Consider the following 19,542-nt stretch of genomic DNA (forward strand, 5'->3'; position numbering starts at 1 on the left):
TCTGTCATGTTAAAGATGAATAATGGTCCACATGCACTCCGAAATGAAGCCGTACAAGCTATGGATGTTCTGCGGTGTGGACTACGAATCATATGGCTCTTGTTTTGATATGGCACGCTTAACAGTAGCAGCCGTGTACTTTCGTGAACAAACGTTTGCGGCGTGCGAAAGAAAGAAATTACACGGCCATGGCCCTGTTTCCTGAGAAGGTTAGAGTCAAGTCCTCCGTGCCGCTGGAGAATCACTCGCCGATTAAGACGGGAGGCAGCTAGCTGAGCTTAAACCACTGTGAACCAAGATGAACTGCTCGCCTCGTTTTTTCGGCTCTCGTGTCATGCTTGCAGTATCTTTTTATGATATCTACTTGACTAGCGTATAAAACCTGCTGCGCGAACGAGCTACAAAATCGCACAAAGTCAGAAGGTGACAGAAGGTTACTTCAAGGTTGCAATTGCAAAGCATGAATTAAGTGCCAGTTGTATTTAGCGGCTTAAATATATATCACACTAATAAAGTGACAAAAACAAAGCAAACCTGCAGAACGATGTCAAATGTTGCTGAAAATGCACGGACGTCCGTTCCGGCGTGATAAAGCAGCCTTCCCGACGCATGAATTGCAGGCGCCGAACTTCTGACAATGTGCCGAGTTCAGTTGAATCCAACCAACCGCGCAACGCTAACGGTATAGCGCGAGTGTTAACGTTCAACAACGACGGGTAGGTCTCACGAACACGGGGAATCAAAACACATAGTTGTTTCACCTACAACCGTAACTGGACTTTCACAATGCGAGAAGACAGCGTGTATTCATTACTGTAGTCGCTGCGTGCATGCGCCGCGTTACTTACCGATTCAGGTAGTCGAAACGAACGAAAATGATGAACTCAGACAACCAAAATAGAGGGCGAGACAGCGGTGTCAGCTATCCACGCTTGCCGCCTTTATTTCTCGTGCGACACAAACGGGAAACAATACAGTTTCACACGTAAATCGCGTGCCTTGGTGTTGTCTGCACTGTTGTGGCAGCCCACGACACAGGAATACTTCCGACCTCACGTCCACTTCCGTGGGGTTGCTTCTGCCATCGCGGAAATGCACAGCTTCGCACAGCAAGCCTCTCGGTTCAACGTGCCGAGCTGACGGCCCCCCCGTTACCCGCACCGACAGAAGTACGCGTGCGCACGTGCGCTACCGCTACCGTGAAAGGGGCTGAGTAGGCCGCTCATAAGCTCCAGAGCTTTCCGACAGAGCCGCAGCGCGGCCAGCGCGGCGCTGTCGTCGCGCCGCAAACTTGAGCTTGGGTTCCCTATACCTCGATGTAAGTCTCATTCTGTCATGTTAAAGATGAATAATGATCCACATGCACTCCGAAATGCAGCCGTGCGCGCTATCGATGTTCTGAGTTGTACACTATGAATCATATGATTATTGTTTTGATATGGCATGCTTGCAGTAGCAGCCATGTACTTTCATGAAGAAACGTTTGCGGCGTGCGAAAAAAAGAAATTATACGGCCATGGCACTGTTTCCTGAGAAGGGTAGAGTCAAGTCCTCCGTGCCGCTAGAGAATCACCCGCCGATTAAGACGCGAGGCAGCTAGCTAAGCTTTAACCACTGTGAAGCGAGATGAACTGCTCGCCTCGTTTTTTCGGCTCTCGCGTCATGCTTGCACTCTCTTTTTACGAGGATATCGACTTTACAGGCGTATAAAACTTGCTGCGCGAACACGGCTAGAAAATCGCACAAAGTCAGAAGGTGGCTACTGCAAGGTGGCAATTGCAAAGCGTGTATCAAATGCCAGTTATATTTAGCGGCTTAAATATATATCGCCCTAATAAAGTGACAAAAACAATTAAAGCAAACCAGCAGAGCGATGTCAAAGTTTGCTGAAAATGTACAGACGTCCGTTCCGGCGTGATAAAGCAGCCTGCCCGACTCGTGAATTGCAGGCGCCGAACTATTGACAATGCGCCGAGTTCAGTTGAATTCAACACACCGCGCAATGCGAACGGTATAACGCGAGGGTGAACGTTCAACAACGACGGGTAGGTCTCACGAACACGGGGAATCAAAACACAAAGTTCTTTTACTTACAACCGTAAGTGGACTTTCACAATGCGAGAAGACAGCGAGTAATCGTTACTGCAGTCGTTGTGTGCATGCGCCGCGTGACGTACTGATTCAGGTAGTCGAAATGAACGAAAGCGATGAACTGAGACAGTCAAAACAGAAGGCGAGACAACGCCCTTAGCTAGGACATACTTGATTCTCCTTACTGCGGTGATCCACGCTTGTCGCGTTTATTTTTCGTGCGACACGCCCGGGAACCGATACAGTTTCACACGTGAATCGCGTGCCTTGGTGTTGTCTGCACTGTTGTGGCAGGCCACGACACAGCAGTACTTCCGACCTCGCTTCCGCTTCCGCGGGGTCGCTTCTGACAACGCGGAAGTGCAGCTTCGCACAGCAAGTCCCTCGCGTGCCAAGCTGTCGTCACAGCGCCGCAGTTCCCCGCACCGACTGAGCAGCGCGAGCGCGCGCGTTTTCCCGCTGCCGACAAACAGGCTGAGTCGGCTGCGTCTGCCCCCAGTTTCGCCAGAGCTACTCTCCAGAGCCGCAGCGCGGCGCTGTCGTCGCGCCGTAAACTTTACCTTGGGTTCCCTTTTAATAACGTATTTTCCAACTAACCTTCTAACCGCCTCAAATCTAGAAACGCTTTAATGGCGAAATAAGCCTGCCTGAAATGTTTATTCCAGATCCTTCACAACATCTTCAAGGTAAGCACTAGTGATGCCCAACACAAGAAATTTTCTCTATATTTCAGGGATTTGACGTCTTTTAATTGAATCTAGGGATTTTTGTAAGTCTCTGGAAGTGTTACAATACGTGGCCTAGTGGCAGTCGTTACTGAGTAATCGCGCTTTTTCAATTAGAAACGCTATAAAGACGACAATTTTCGTTGTTTGCTGTCCTTCATTTAAGAGAACTTTGGTCTTCTGCTGGACCGAGTGAAAGCGATAGCAATCCTATGGCGCGAGATTATTATATGCTGAATACTTGGGGGGAAATGAAACTTTGTCGTCGTAAGTGCTTAGCATGCACGCGCGTGTCGTGGTGAACGCCTTGACTAATTGCTGCTCATTGAACCAAACAAAAATTTTGTCTTTTAGGGCACACGAAAACGTGTCGAGTTCTTCACCGTGCAAATTCACCGTGCAAAATTGTCAAACCTGTTGAGGGGCCCTTTAATATCATCATGAAGGCGCTCGAAGAACAAGAGGAAGAAGACTTCTCTTTCGCGCGAGCTGCGCCTGTAGCGGTCGCCTCTGGAACTAAGGTTACGCGTACGGTGCGGGACTTTGCCCCAGCTGAAGAACCTGGCGAGCCAGCTCCTCAAAAAAACAAAACAAAAAAAAACAGACTAAGGTTTGCACAGGTACTCCCGTATCAATTGGGAAGAAGTGCTACATTTGTACTCCAAACATGCGGTGATCCCGCGTGTCGCCGCCTTAAAGGAGTCCTGACACAAAAATTTTCGCCCCGCGTTTTTTTCCTGCAATGTGTTGCTGGGGGCCTGTTAGTCATAACACGGCACATCGTTTGCTGCAGCGCGCGACAGATAATTATTTACAAGCTCCTCATTACCGACACAGCCTCAGTTTCGGTTTGACAGAGCTCCAAAAACGGCAAGCCGCCGGGTGCAACTATCACCACCTAGCGAGTGAAACGCTCGGTCACGTGAGCACACAGAACAGTGACGCATTTCCGCGCGGTCTGTCGTCGTCGGGCTCATCGTCGTCCGATGGCGACGATTTTCTTGCGGCGGGGATCGAAGGAATTTTCGACGTGGCGATTCACTTCATGTTTGACCCGCTGGCGAGGAGCGATTCGTCGGGAAGCGCGTCAAAACAGAAATGGCGGCTACGACGTCATCGTAACTTGTACCGGCTGCAACGGTTACGTAGTGGAAGTAGGGGGGTCACCTCGGGTCACCTCCGAGGGTGTCAATGCACTAGGTGCGGCCTATAATGCTGCATCGCGCTCGCGAACTTCAAAATTCATATAAAATACCTTCCAAGCTTTATTCGCTGCCGATATTTTGCAGATGTTACACGCACGTACACGGGAATCGATCCAGCAGGCTATCTCGGCCGCGAAATTTTGTGTCAGTACCCCTTTAAGGCTCGTTCACATCGGCGACTAGCAACGGTCGCGCGACTAAGTTGGTCGCAAAGCGACTGGTCGCAAACGGTCGCAAATGGCCGTTTTGGTCGCAAAGCGACTGCTTTGGCTCAGTCGCTCGCTGCTCGATTTTTCAGTCGCGCGACTAGAGCCGCAAATCTCTAAACCAATCAGATGCGCAGAAACAGGACGCCAGCCTATTTTACGGGGCAACGGCAATGCGAGCTGTATACGAGTAGACGCGAATTCCATGTGGCGACGCATATAGGTCGCACGCAGGTGTGAACATCGGTCGCTTTGAGTCGCTTTTTGACCGCCAGTCGCGAACGGTCGCGCGACCGGTGCTTGTCGCCGGTGTGAACCAGCCTTTAGTCGGGCTCATATGTGATACTAGACTCATTCTTTTTTACCGTGCGAGGCGCTAGCACTTTGCTGATCGCACTTCTAATACAGCCACTGAAAGAACGCATCGCAACGCTATCTTTTTCTGAAAAGTTTCGATGGTTGTTCTGGTTACATCGCGAAATTTTGTAGCATTTCTGATTGACATTCGCAGAAAACTTAACGTGAAGTTCTAAAACGAAAACTTTTTACGGTTGCTTCACATCCTTTTTTCAACCGTCCCTCATCTTACGATAACGTACCGAATGATAGCGCGGAGACTGCAAAAAATGTCAAAAGACAGCACTACAGGTAAATATTCAGTTTTTGCACTACGGTGATTAGGAATCAAAGAAGCTTTTTCAAATGCGAATGCATTTCTTAGTCGGGTTATGTCAGGCGTCTGTCGGTGTCCACGCGCCGGCAGGTGTTATCTCTCCGCTCTCACTCCCTCTCCCATAGCAACAGCTGCGGGCGCGCGTGCTTATCCTCGCCCCTAGCAACCGGAGCAGGTGGTGCGGGCGGAGTAGCGGAGAGGGAGTGGAGAGGAGGAGCGCGCTCTGGCGTGTGAGGGCGCTCGCATCGCGGGAGCTCGGCGGAGCTCCCGCGTGTGTGGAGAGAGTGTAGGAGAGGGTAGGTGCTGTGCTTCGCCGCTCCTTCTCTCGCCGTTCGCTCTCTCTCCTCCCTGCGCCCCACTCTCCCGTCCGCTCGCTCGCACGTATATATATTTTAGAGTGAAGCGATTACTACGCCGTGTACTCTCGGCGCAAGAAATGCATTCGCATTTCCTCACGATTCCCTTCGGGGAGGTGGGGGCATTTTTTTAAAACCTCCTTGTTAGGAATATGCAGGAAAAAAAATTCTGGAGCTGACATTAATGCTTGACTTAGGCAGCGCCTCCTCTATTAGGAGCTTGCACGCCAAGCTTCTTATGCTCGCGCCTTGTCCATCGCGCCGTATCCGCTAGTTCTCATTGCTCTCGCTAGAGGCGCTGCTGTGCTCTCTCCAGTGATTCAAGCGCGCTCACTAGATGGCGCGCCGCCTCTCAGGCGGCGCGCCATCTAGAGAGCCCTCATGGCTAGCGTTGCATTTCGACGCAAATGCTGCTTAGCATCTAAAGTAAGGGTAGAAGGCGCGACTTTTTTACGCACGCAAAAACGCAAAGTGACAACGTATAAAGTAAAAGAACTTCAGATATCTCGCTTGTGTGCGCTGCGTTCCGTCTCAAAAAGCTACATGTAGAAAATGAAGGAGTATTTTATATATCTCACGCAGAAAATACGGACGCAACTGTGGGACTACATTCATTAGCGGTAGGATACGTGCATTGTGGATCTGTAGCCTTCGCTTCATTGCCAACAAAAGTTGTCCGCGAGTATAGCCGCGGTGGCTAATTATACAAACTTTTTTTATTAGAAATTAAGCATTTAAGAGACCAAGGGAGTAAGGGATGGGGAGGAGAGAGAGAGAGAGAAGGGGGAGGGAAGTGTTCAGCGTACCGTGAATGGTTCCGTGGTGGCCACTTGCACCTGCGCCATGTGCCAGCTATTGCCCGCCTCTCCGGAGATCTCCCAGATGGGTCGCGGTGGCGTCTCGGCGCCCTCGGCGTGTTGTAGCACTCGAAGCGTTCCGATGCCGTTGCCGAACATGTGCGTGGCGAATCGCATGCACATGGGAAGGTTGGCACCTGGACGGAAAAGTTTGGGCGAGTTGGTACGAGCGTATTCGCTCAATGGAAGGTGCTGGCTGTCCTCTCAACGTGGAACTGGTCACATTTACCACTAGGAGCTATGTGTCCGTAGCCGCTCTGTTACATTAGTAGAACTCGTTCTTGGCCTAATGTATAAAACGTACATTAAATTTAAAGGCTGCGGAAAAAAGGTCTCATTCACATGGAAGGGTGCGGGGACAAGCGCAAGCTCAAACTTTTTATTCATGGGCGGAACTGCTGAATAAATAGAAAAAGTAACACGAAGGTCACGTTCTCTTCGTTTATGCACTCGTGATCTTGGTGTTACTTTTCCATATTTATTCAGTGGTTCCACCAATCAATAAAAAAGTGTGAGTTTGCGCTTCCCCCGTATCTTCCATGTGAACGTGTCTTTTTTTTTTTCGCGCAACCTTTAATTTTAAGTGTGATCTGTTTAGTTATCGAAGCAGATCCATACCATCTTATATGGACACACCAAGGGTTACAGTCGGAACGCTCCCCTCACCTCCTGCAAGCCGGCCTTCACTACAGTGACACAACCAGTTACGACCGCTGGATACATGACAACAGATTCCACAAAACACTGGTTCACTTCGCAAACAACACCAGTCTTATACGGCGCACGTCTGATACACATATGCATATGTACACACACAATATTATGCCTTAATTAAGGGCAAGTATATGTCGCAATAAAAAAAAATTCACAGAACGACAAAAGAAGAGCAACACACGTACAGTCAACGTCAGAAGTTTATGGACCACGAGACGCAAGAAAAAGCTGAATGATGCCACTGCTTCGGCAGGCAGCCTTGAATTTGGATTTTCTGCATGTTTTTTTTAACGCGCTAACAACATGTGCGGCGCTCTTTGAACGAATTTAGTCACAATTTGCTGGGAAATTCAAATTTTTCTTAGACGTAGTTGTCTCTAAGCTTCTGACGCCGACTGTACGTACTCTTCTTCAAGCTCCAGCAAAAGTTTGCGAGACGCGAAATTTTGTAGCGTTAGCTACACTGGCCTAGCCGAGCCAGTTTCGCGTGGCTCCTCAAGAGCCGTGCTGCGCATGCGCGAGGATCAGTGATGTCACACAGCAGGCGCATGGGAGCCGGCACCTCCCGCGCACTCCGCCGCTGCCGCGCGCGACTCGCTGCCGCCGGTCTGCGCTTTCCAGAGGAGTGACGTCGTAGCCGAGGTAGACGTACTGGCGCCGGCGCGCGCGCAGCTGTTCGCCTTCGCTGTGCAGTCGCCGTCTGACACTGCGCTAGAGCCGCTTGATCGCGCCTCTGACTGGCGTTTGCCAGTATGGTTTAGCCATGGAGAAGGAGAGCGCAAATGCTGCTCAACGGCGCAGAAGAGCGGAGAAGCTTAACTCGTCGGATCCCGAAGTAGTTGCCTGGCAAAATAAATATACCTGTGCCACATAGTACGTATACCATGTGTGTGTCATTGGAGCAGCAGTAAGCATGATAATCATGCTAATCATAGCCAATCAGGAAAGCTAAGAACAATCAGCTGAACCTTTGCTAACGCTACGTTATCCTGGCATAGCCGAGCTAAGCCACTGCAACATTTTTTGTTGAAAGAAATATCATGAATCATTTCACTTCACCAAAGTGGATGATAAGTGAAGCTGTGTAGCACACGGCTCAAAGGTGACAGAATAGTGATGAAAGGTACAGAAAGTCCTTTCTAAATTTAACGTATGCTCCCGTAAAAAGCACGGCTACCTCAATTTGCATGGGCCAGAAGTGCAGCGTGCAGGTTATTTATTTATTTATTTATTTATTCGTTCTCTATTTATTTATTTACGTACACATCTGTTTGTTTGTTTACTTTTTTGTTTTATTTTTGGTGGGCAGTCGTAAGTTGTCGGGTTTGTCCAAATTCCGTGGCACATATCTGCTTGGGGTTTTATGTTGAGAACTTGAGAGGGTAACTAAACGAAGAATTCGTGTATCTACGAATGGCCTACAAGCGGTGACACCGCCTCGAAGTTCCTGCACCAGCCCGCCATGACGTCATAAATTTTGATGGCGTCTGCTATTGCCTACGTAAGTGCTTATCGGTAGAATTTTTTTTTCACTGTGTTCTGAGCGACCCGATGTCTTACCATAGGAAGTTTCAGAAAATTTCGTCGAACCAATGTGGCCAAAGTGACCAAATATACTTCAAAATTCCTGACATCGCATTGACGTTCACTTGGTGAAGTGTGGCGCGAAATTGAAATACGAAACGTTTACCTTTCTTTTTTAGTACTTATCAGATGGTTGCGAAATTATTGACAATATAGCTCCGATAGAATAATTTGTCTGTACAAACTGATCCAACGTTCCACTTTAGTGTCCCTTTAAAGGCTTTCAACTTCGGCATGCAGATTTTTGAAAAGCTGGCTTACCCGTCGCCTTCAAGGTTGGGCTGATCAGCCTCGCCCGGTCCAAGGGTCTTCTGGGGAAGGTCGAATCGATGAATATGTATCCGCCTGCATGACATGGAATTTGGATGAATGCGACAATGTATATGCACAGCCATTAAGCATAGCGCTGTCTTAAGCGCCTATTACTACCTTCAAGTATGACTACCCTAAATAATAATAATAATAATAATAATAATAATAATAATAATAATAATAATAATAATAATAATAATAATAATAATAATAATAATAATAATAATTGCTGGGACCTTACGTCCTAAAACCACGACATGATTTACAACTACCGTTAAGCCAAACATTGGCTTAGTTAACTAGCGGGTTGAATAAAGGATGGAGACATCCCATTAATAAATTTAGGAGTTCGATAATTTATTAGCCGTTTTTTCCAAGCGGCTGAGGCGTTGCGCTGCTAATGCGATGACGCGGGTGCGATTGCCGGCCACGGCGGCCGCGCTTAGATGGCGGCAAAACGCGAAAACACCTGAGCACTTAGATATATCAGCGCGTTCAGGAACAACAGGTGGTCAAGATTGATCCATACGTGACGCGTATATTCACTGCGTCTCAAAAAGTGAAAGAGGTACACCTTCGACCAGGGTGTATCAATACTATCCCGGACGTCGTCACTGGCCGCCATGTTGTCAAAGTCAGCAATGGCGACGTTTAGGACCAATTTAAGAGGCCGCATAGACAGCGGTCGCCTGGGTCAATTTGAGCTGACGAGGACAAGTCACAGCATGGAGGGACTGACCGGTCATCTCGTCCTTTCCGAACGAGCTGTAGTCCCTGGATGGTCCGGTGAGGAAGCTCTGGCTGCCCCGTCCCTGTTCCCAGTTGAAGTCGTCGTCCGTGTCGGCGTTCTGCCAGCCGCAGTAGCCGCCTTCGAAAGTGCAGTGACCTGTACAGAAGGGAGAGACGCACGTGCAATGGTGAACGTGTTCACCCAATATATTCTGCGAAAGGAAAAGTTGAAAGACTTATGCGTCTCACGAGGGAAAAAAATCACATTTGGCGAGACCTGGCGACACTACAGGTGAACTTGAAAAAAACTAATAAAGGTAGGTCAAGATTCAAGTGATAATCAAGTGAATATATGCGCGCCAACGGTGTACCAAAAGCTCGTGCGTCAGTGTGCCATTACATGAACTCAACGTAATATGACGCCATCAGTGTCGTCACAGATTGCCCATATTTGTGACGCCATGATGATGTAACGAAAGGGCTTCACATGAAGACGTCATTGCATGCACGAACTCGTCGCTTGGTAAAATGTGGATGGATTCTGGGGGAACGCAGAATTAGCTTTGGTGGAGAAAGCTATCGGTGGAGGGGAGGCAAGGATCAATACATCGACTGAGAAAAAAAAGAAAGAAAAAGCAAATGGCTTAATCACAAGTTCACCAACACAGCCAGTGCGAGTGACACTCTCAGACCCATAAGACTTGCATTAGGATCGCTTTACTTTGGAATTCTCTTGGTTCGTATGGGGAGGATCAATGCAATCGGCTGAGAACAAAAAGGAGATGGCTTTCTACTGCGAATCATCTTAGGTGAATGCATAAGGGACCGCGTCACTTTTTCTTTTCTTGTTTGTTAATTTTATATCAAGTTCATGGTGTTGGGATCGATAGTCGGCTCTAACGCAGCCTATATACGTTCCAAAATTCTGACATTTAAATAAAAAAAGAAAAAAAAACACACAGGGTGCCTTATGTATTCGCCTAAGGTGACCCGAAGGCGAAAGCCATCTTCTTTTTTTTCTCACTCAATGTATTGATCCTCCCCCGCCTCCCTCTGAAAGCTTTCCGCACCTCACCTGGTTTTGCACTGCCTCCGTGATCGGCGCACCTTTGACGAAGCGGCGATGTCATGTGATGTTTTTCTTTTGCATCATCCGTGTTGACGCCGACGACGGCCACTATTCGCATTTGACGAGGCATCTAAAGGCCTGACCACACGCACGCGTTGCAGCGCGTCAGCGCGCGGCTTGTAGACACGGCGTCGCGCCCTCTCACTTTGTAGAGAAAGGGCGCGCAGCCTCGTGCAGCTACTCACCTTCTCCCTTCATAAGGAGAGGGCGCGGCGCCGAGTCTACACGCCACGCGCTGACGCGCTGCAACGCGTGCGTGTGGGCAGGCCTTTAGACTTTCGCCTTAAAATACACTTAGGGCTAAGTACGAACAAACAAACAAACAGGCCAAGCAACGCACCGAGGCAGTTGTCCCCGGCCTCTTCCATGCGGTCGAAGAGGATGTCGTCCAGGGCAATGTAGCCTCGGAACTTGCGCGCAGGGTCCCCGCGCTGCTTGGGCACCGCCTCGAACCACACCTGGATCACGTGATTTATTAACGTGAGTGTTTGAACTAGGTGATACTCCATTGCACGAGACATTAAAGTACCCCTAACCAGCCTCTGAAAATACAAAAAAAAAGAAGAACGTGTAATTCTCTCCTGGCGTTTCTCGTCTTTATGGCCCACTTCGTGACGCAAGAACGGTGGTCCACGTGACGTCATTACGGTACATACTCTCGATTGGTCCCATGTGCGCGAAATATCAGAGTTGTGAATTGTCTCCTACACTCCTTTGTCACGCAGCCGCCCACCCATTCCTCCTTGTCTCGCACGACTATCGTGAGCGATCAACTTATTTCACTTCATTTTGTGTGTTTTCGACTGCGCGAGCGGAGATAACAGCTTGAAATCCTGATAGGCTCCGCGCCTGGTGCTGGCATTGTACACGCACTTTTAAGAAATAAGTGGCGAGGAGGAGATATCGCCTGCAGGAAGGGTAATGAAGCGAGAAAGAAACCATTCCCTCGTCTTTTGAACTGGGGAGTGGTGAGGGGCCCTTTTAACGAAAGAAAAAAAAACGCCAGGCCTGCGCTGAAACCGCAGCACAGTCACAGCGAAAGCTGGAAGAGCGGCGTTTCTAGAGCCCGTTAAGCTCTCTTGGGGCTACAATACAAGTACACTAGAAAGGTACCCACTACGCCATAAATCACAATTTTTGTGAAGTTGGGAAGCACCTACTCAGCCATTATTCGTCATTCTGCGGAGAAGCGAGGCACCAGCTACACGTCGGTAAGGCATTATGTGCACTTTGTTGACGCGACGACTGATGACGATGAAGAATTAAGGCTCAGCCCTTGGTAATGGGTTGGAATCATTAAACGGCCCACCAGTTATGTAATTTGCAGTGGGCGACGCCCGGTCGTTATTTCCCTCTCCCGTCATGCTGTATAACATAGGTTGACGTGAGAGAGAGAGACGGAGGGGGGGGGCGAAGGACTTTACTGAGACCACAAGGAAATGGATCATGCGCTTATGGGAATTCCTTGGCAACCAATACAAGTGCACTTGCGAGGAACCCACTACGCTATAAATCATTGTAATTTTTTAGAAGTAGGGCAGCAGGCACTGTGCCATTTTTCGTCATTCTACGGAGAGCGTTGATACCTGCTATACGCATGTAAGGCATTATGCGCACTTTGTTGATGCTGTGCCTGATGACGATGAAGAATTATGGCAGAGTCCTTTGTAATGGGTTGGAAGCATTCAACAACCTACTCGTTGCGCAATTGGCATTGTGTGACGCCTGGTTACAGAATTCGCGTTGTGCGACGCTTGGTGCTTATTTTACTCTTCTACCACGCTATATTGCATATGCTAATGTGGTTCCTTCCCGACATGAAGCCTGTATAGGACCTTTTTGCAAAGCAGTTTCAAGCACCGGCATGGCTCAGAGGTTGAATACTGGGCTCCCACGCAGAGGGCCCAGGTTCGAACCTCGTTCCATCCTGGAATTTTTTTCTTATTTTCGTTTTTTTTTCTTATTTCGAGCGATACTGGTTACGGACACCGGCGGCGGCGGCGGCAGCAGCGGCGGCGGCGGCGGCGGCGGCGGCGGCGGCGGCGGCGGACAACTACGGCGCCAAAAACGGCCGGTGAAATGATCTCATAACAGCTTTCGCTGTAAAAAATGTTGCAGTGGTTTAGGTCGGCTATGCCAGGATAACGTAGAGTTAGCAAATGTTCATCTGATTGTTCGTAGCTTTCCTGATTGTCTAGGATTAGCTTGGTTATCATGCTTACTGCTGCTCCAGTGACACACACGCGGTATCCGTATTATGTGGCACATGTATATTTATTTTCCCAGGCAACTACTTCGGGATCCGATGAGTTAAGCTTCTCCGCTCTTCTGCGCCGTTGAGCAGCATTTGCGCTCTCCTTCTCCATGGCTAAACCACACTGGCAAACGCCAGTCAGAGGCGCTATCAAGCGGCTCTGACTGGCGACTGCACGGCGACTGCACAGCGAAGGCGAATAGCTGCGCGCGCGCCGGCGCAAGTACGTCTACCTCGGCTACGACGTCCCTCCTCTGGAAAGCGCAGACCGGCGGCAGCGAGTCGCGCGCGGCAGCGGCAGAGTGCGCGGGAGGTGCCGGCTCCGACGCGCCAGCTGTGTGACGTCACTGATCCTCGCGCATGCGCAGCATGGCTCTTGAGGAGCCACGCGAAACTGGCTCGGCTAGGCCAGTGTAGCTAACGCTACAAAAACACCGAAGGACGAAGTAAGGACGTGACGTCATATAGGTGTGCGGTGAACTTTATGCAATTATGTGCAAGGAAAGGAACATTTGTGCGCGTAACATTGCCCGTTTAGAACTATTCTAGAATGCCTACTGCAAGTACAGTGGCGAAGTGCCCAATACGCGTCCGTATAAGGCTCCACGCGCAGTTGCACACTGTAATTGGTGGGCAGCTTTAAACCGCCCACTCGTTGCGCAATTCACATTGACACCTGATGCGATTCTACGATTCTTTCACGCAATATTACATGCGTTAAGGAGACTCCACCCTCCAAATGACATTCTTATAGCGTTTCTTTTTGTTTACGAAGCAGTTTCAAGCACTGGGGTGGCTCGAGGTGGACCTGCTTACCACGCAGAATGCCTGGGTTCGATTCTCACCCGGACCAAACATGTTTATAATTTGTTTATTTGCATCTATTTCGAATTTTCGCTCATGAAAATTGCGGATTTTCCGCTCACCAGCAACGATGCCGACGGCGACACCGGAATTTCTGCGACACGAGCTCTTTAACGCTATCGCGTTAATAACAGCAGCTATAGGGGCTAGTTGGTTGTAAATCTTGAAGGTAATCGCGCTTTTTTAACGTACAGGAACTGACTGAATTGTGGTGTATTCAGTCAGTTCCTGTACGTTAAAAAAGCGCGATTACCCCCAAGCGTTAGTAACCACATAAAGCATTTGGTGCCCTTTCAGACGTTCAGAAGGAGTAGAGGTTCAGGAGAGGAAAAGACGCTCTTTCTGCAGCCCTAGTTGGTAGCACGGCTCGGACGCAATGTGTACCCCGAGGATGCAGGTATACCTGATGGACGTCGCCGTAGGTGTATGCCACCTCGCCCTTGGTCCATCGTCCGTCGTAGTTGTCCTGGCTCTCCCAGACGGTGATGTTGTCCTGCGTCTCGGCGTCCATGATGACCACCTTGAGGCGGTCGACGCTCAGCCCTTCCAGGGCGTAGAAGAAGCTCACGCAGAAGCCCATAGGACCTGGTGGTGAGACGAGTAGACAAGGACCAATCACGCTCTTCTGAAATTACACGAAATATTAGAAGAGCAAATGCACACATTCTAATTGAGTCATCACATAAACCCAACAGATAATGAAGCCAAGGAATTGCACAGTGGAAGTTAACTGCAGTCTTTAATTTAACTACACCCACTGAGAGAGAGAGAAAAAAAAAGCAAGGAAAGGCCGTCATGTTTATAGGAAAAGTGTCAGGCTGACTGCCATCGCTGAGGAAACAGGGAAAGGGAACAAACTCTAAATTACAAAGTAAGTGTATTTGCGTTTTATGAGATCACTTTGTATTTGCGTTTATGAGATCACTATATATAGTCAAATCATGGGTACCCACTGAGGAGCAGCTCCCGCCGGAGTCAGCAGTATTGTCCTATAACGAATTTTAAAGGGTGATATAAAAGTGGACGAAAGGGTAACGCTACTAAAATGTTGTTAACGCTTGAAAGAGATAGTTTGTACGTTATGTCAGCGAACTACTACTACCAGCATGAACATGGGGGCACGACGCGAACGTACACGTATAAACGCTTATGATTTGAAAATTTAATTGCAATGTACGCCGTTTACGTCCGCTGCAGGACATAAATGGGCTTTTAATTTACTAACTACTTACTAACTACTGCACGACAGGATGTTGGGCGAGTTGGTTCGGATTCATAGTTGAAGAAGCGCGGAAAGACGGCCACAAAAGAAATGCGAAGAAACACAGGACGACGCGCTAGAAACTACTGATTCAGTATGAAAGAGTAGTTTTTTTTTCGTGTCCCCTTAAAGGTCCCGCAAGGCGATGCCAGCACATCCTGTCTTATGGCGCAGGATATCTGCGAGCATGTCTCAATTTATACAGTATTTCCGCAAGAAATGACTTATCTCTATTACGCTGCCTTTAAGCAGTTCAGTGAGCTGACGTAAAGAACAGCATTCCACACCGAGTGACTGATGACTGTAACAATGCTGACCAACAATAAATGAAAGAAAGGAAAAAAGGATGGACAAAACGTCGTAGCCAGCCCTACTGCAAGCAAAAGCCAGTAAAGGAACATTACCAAGTCGGAAGTTAATTGGGTGAGCCCGTATCCATTCGCATGAAAGCAGGAAGTGGACCGTGCACTTCCGGTGCATGCGTCAGCCGGTATCGTAACGAAGTCGCTCGGCGCTTACGCGATTACGCGGCCTCCCGCCGCTGCACAAACGGCGGCGCTGCTGTCACGGTTCGCTGCGCAGCTGTAGGGCAGACCTTTCCCCTTCACTGTTCGCGTGTTCGTAGCTGGGTCCGTCGCTGTTGCCGTTTAGGTATTTAGGTGCTGTTGTACCGCTGCCGGCTTCTTCTCTCGTTATATTGGTCGGTGCTGGAGTTGCGCGGCTGCTCTTCTAATCTACGCTAGTCGTTCCACGGGAAGGAGACACCGGGTTATGTACCATTAAGAAAGGGAAGTTCATAGCCACTCGTTTGTAGCACGAAGCCACAAGGAAATCCATATGAATTTCTCAGAAAGATAGCTTCTTCAGCGCTGTGTGTGTTTTCTACGTTAGTTCTTGTCTGTTGCGCTGCTATTACATTTAAACCTTCTTAGTTGCCGAAACATTTGTCCTGGTCCCTGGATCGCGGATTCGGGAACAACGCGCATAGATTTCCTTGTGGCTTCGTGGTACAAACGGGGTTGTCGATTTCCTTTTCTTAACCCCTCCACCACCTTGCTGGTTTCCGCAGAACTAATTTGCAATAATTTATGTACCATTGTTACGAAATACCAGTCACTTCCATAGGCATATGGGCTGGGTTCTCCACTATAGGGGCACTCAGTTTCACCGCGCTACATGCCCTGCCCAAGCCCATTTTTTCTTCTTGATTTCGACCAAGATGTCCTTAACATCCGCTTGTTCGCTGATCTACTCTGCTTTCTTCTTGTCCGTTAAGGTTACACTTATCGTTTTCCATTCGATTGCTCGCTGCGTCATCCTCAGTTCAAGCTGAAGCCTCTTCGTAAGCCTTCGGGTTTCTGCTCCGTAGGTGAGTACCGGTAAGATGCAGCTGTCATATACCTTCCTCTTGAGTGATAGTGGTAAACTGCCATTCATGATTTGAGAATGCCCGCCGAATGCGCTTCACCCCATTCTTATTAATCTAGTTACTCCAGTCTCATGGTTTGGCTCGGCGGTCACTACCTGTCCTAAATAGACGTATAATTTAGCAGAGTGTGACTCTGGTGCATAGCTTAATAATAATAATAATAATAATAATAATAATAATAATAATAATAATAATAATAATAATAATAATAATAATAATAATAATAATAATAATATAATAATAATATATAATAATATAATATGTATGTATATATATATATATATTATATATATATATATATATATATATATATATATATATATATATATATATATATATATATATATATATATATTTGGGTGATGTGAGGAAAATAAACGAGTTAAAAGTCTGGCGTCCTATCCTGTCCTCTTTTTTTTTTGCTTGTCTCAGTTGCGCCACAAATATTTTATTAAACGTATTAACTTACCACTTCCTGTGCCTTAGCTTTCTGAATATTATTTTAATACCTACCGTTCTGATTTACTTGTTCAGTTCAGTAATCAAGAGTTGCTATTCGTCTCCTGAGTTACTCATCAATGCAATGTCATTAGCGTGTAAGGAAGCGAGACACGATTTCCCCAATGCTTTTCACCGCGTGCTTACAGGAGGTCTTCAGGGCCCCAGATTGGGAAGAGTTAGGGATACTAGTTAAAGGAGAGTGTCTTAGTAGCCTGACGGAGATGTAAAGCCAAGCAAACACTTTGTGCTTGATGAAATGTATAATATGTCATGTCAATTCGCCGACCCTCGCCGACCTATGTACGCAATTTGTACTCACCCGTGGGCGTGATGTTCCTGGTGGCGAGAACCACGGACTCGTACTGGTACTGGCGCACTTCCGGCGCACGCGTGGTGATTGCGGCCGAGGCCGTGGGCGCCGGTGTGTCCGCGGTTCCCGCACCGGCGGCCATGCCGGCGTCGCCGCCTCCACCGGACGACGCCGCGTCGCCAGAACTCACGATGCTCGGACTAGGTCGCTCGTGGTACGACGTCTCGAAGAAGACGTAGCCGCCTGCGGGAATGACAGTTTTCGCGGGACGCTGTTGTCACGGTGCTTACGTGTTAATGTTAATGTTACGTGTTAATGTTAATGTCGCGTGTTAATGTTAAAGATTAATGCAGCAATTTTTCTTCTCTGCCCAGCTTGGCAGAGTGGCAGTTATCTTAGCATGGATGAAATAATCCGACGTTCCTCAAGCGTTACAACTTTTATATTGAACATTTTTCGCAAGAGTTAATAATTTGAAAGTTAATAAAGCGATCTTTGTTAATTACCCAGCGTGGCGGATTCGAGCGAATATCATGAGGTCCTACATACGGCTCAGAACAATGATGGGCCAATTCGACACGCGTAGCGCATATGTTGTTTTCTTTTTGAATACTAGGCGCAAGTTAGCTGAGACACCCTGCACATATTCATACGGTTACGTTTAAGTTCGCCTTCAGCTCTCTGTCAGCACTATGGCAGAGTGAGAACAACACCGATGAAATTGTTCAGCAGATACCTTCTCCGGTGTTGAGCGTGTGGTCTGTCCTGGGTCCCCCGAGCCACAGGGCCGTGTCTCCCTTGCCGGGCTTCCAGGCCATCTTGGGCGTCGCGTTGAAGTAGTTCGTCCAGTCGCACAGGCTCAACTCCTCGGCTTGCCCGAAGTCGCACGGCTCGGGCTTGGCGATGAACTCTGCGTCGTGCACCGGCAAGTGACGCAGGTCAACGTCACGTGGCACGGCGCAGCGCGTTTCCACAACCTAACATCCTCAAACCTGAGAACGATGTCGCGCTTGAAACCTATACTCCGTTTTAAACATCAGGTGCAACGCCATCGAGGCTTGCGGGACTTCTTGCAGTGGATGCGTTAGCACTAGGACACAGTTCAATGATCTTGCCACCCGTAATGTGATATTTCTTCTTCATTTTTAGACTGAGTAATGAATGAAGATGCTTTGTGCCTTAGAAATAAACAAACCCCATTATTTATACGGCCGTCAGTATCTTGTTCGGGATTGCTTAGCGTCTCTTTATTTTAGTATCGTGCCCTCCGCGTCAAAGGGACACTAAAGAGCAAGACGATTTTTCTCGTATTAGTAAACTACTCTTTCACGATACCAAAAACACCACGTTTGCTGCGAGAAGAAGCTTAGTAAGCGAGAAATCGCGCAAAAAGAAAATGTGGGTGGCGACGCCACCACGAAGTTTCCGCCCCATTCACCGTGACGTCACATATTTTGACGGCGCCTACTAGGGCCTACGCAGTTCCTAAACGGTAAAAATGAAGTACGCCACTGTCCTCTGACGGGGCCACAGAGTTAGCATACCAAGTTTGAGGAAATTTAGTTGAGCCAATGGCGCCAAAATACGATAAGTACACTTTGAAATCCGTGGCGTCACGCGTGGCGATATTGGCGCGAATTTTAAAAATGAAACTTTAAACTTAATTTTATACTTTATTAATACACCTATGATGGTGAAATTAACGACATTATAGTTCTCAAAGTACAGTTGATCAATCTAAACCGATTCATTTATTCTTTAGTCTCCCTTTAAGTTCCGGTATCGCGCAGCCGGAGCCAATCGCGGAGTCCACGTTTACAACGACGAAACCCGAGCGCGAGATACGCGGACTTACACATTTTGCCTACCGTACTTCGTGCATAACTTCCACAGTGTTGCACCTGATGTATGAAACGGAGTATTGAGTGGTGCGGACTGTTGGCGTGTTGCCTTCCCAAGGAAGCGGAAAAAAAAAACCGCTACATGTTATTCACAGATAGTTCAACGCTGGGTGTATCGCCGTTACTAAAGCTTAGTGTTCCGTCAGAACCTGAGGTCCAATGTCCCCGTAAAGGAAGAAGGCGTCCGAAGAGGCTAAACAGTGCAATAGCGGAACTTTCGGGCGCCGTCACTTGCGGGAAGGTCACGTCACCTTGGCAGAAGCGTCCCATATGACGTCATTGATAGAAGGGCAGGTCGCTGTCGACTGCAATGATGCTTATGGAGCGCAATTCAGACCGTTTCCCTTTCAGTGAAATTTCGGCGCTGTTATGACGTGATACGCGATATTTCCGCTTAGGTCACGTGCCCCTTCCACATATGACAGTGACCGGAAGTTCAGC

General features: G+C 48.3%; 1 protein-coding gene across 1 annotated transcript in view; it reads right to left on the reverse strand.

Moving 5' to 3' along the window:
- LOC119405173 (MAM and LDL-receptor class A domain-containing protein 2) overlaps positions 1–19,542 on the reverse strand; it is a 56,891-nt gene that overhangs the window by 28,167 nt on the left and 9,182 nt on the right. Inside the window, exons 3-9 of the mRNA XM_037671985.2 lie at positions 17,937–18,110; positions 17,210–17,443; positions 14,103–14,284; positions 10,922–11,039; positions 9,463–9,609; positions 8,673–8,756; positions 6,063–6,250 (exon numbers count right to left, since the gene is read on the reverse strand). Of these exons, the coding sequence (XP_037527913.1) occupies positions 6,063–6,250; positions 8,673–8,756; positions 9,463–9,609; positions 10,922–11,039; positions 14,103–14,284; positions 17,210–17,443; positions 17,937–18,110 (1,127 nt within the window). The remainder of the gene's footprint in view (positions 1–6,062; positions 6,251–8,672; positions 8,757–9,462; positions 9,610–10,921; positions 11,040–14,102; positions 14,285–17,209; positions 17,444–17,936; positions 18,111–19,542) is intronic.

Source organism: Rhipicephalus sanguineus, chromosome 9 (genome assembly GCF_013339695.2).
Source record: "Rhipicephalus sanguineus isolate Rsan-2018 chromosome 9, BIME_Rsan_1.4, whole genome shotgun sequence".
Taxonomy (NCBI): domain Eukaryota; kingdom Metazoa; phylum Arthropoda; class Arachnida; order Ixodida; family Ixodidae; genus Rhipicephalus; species Rhipicephalus sanguineus.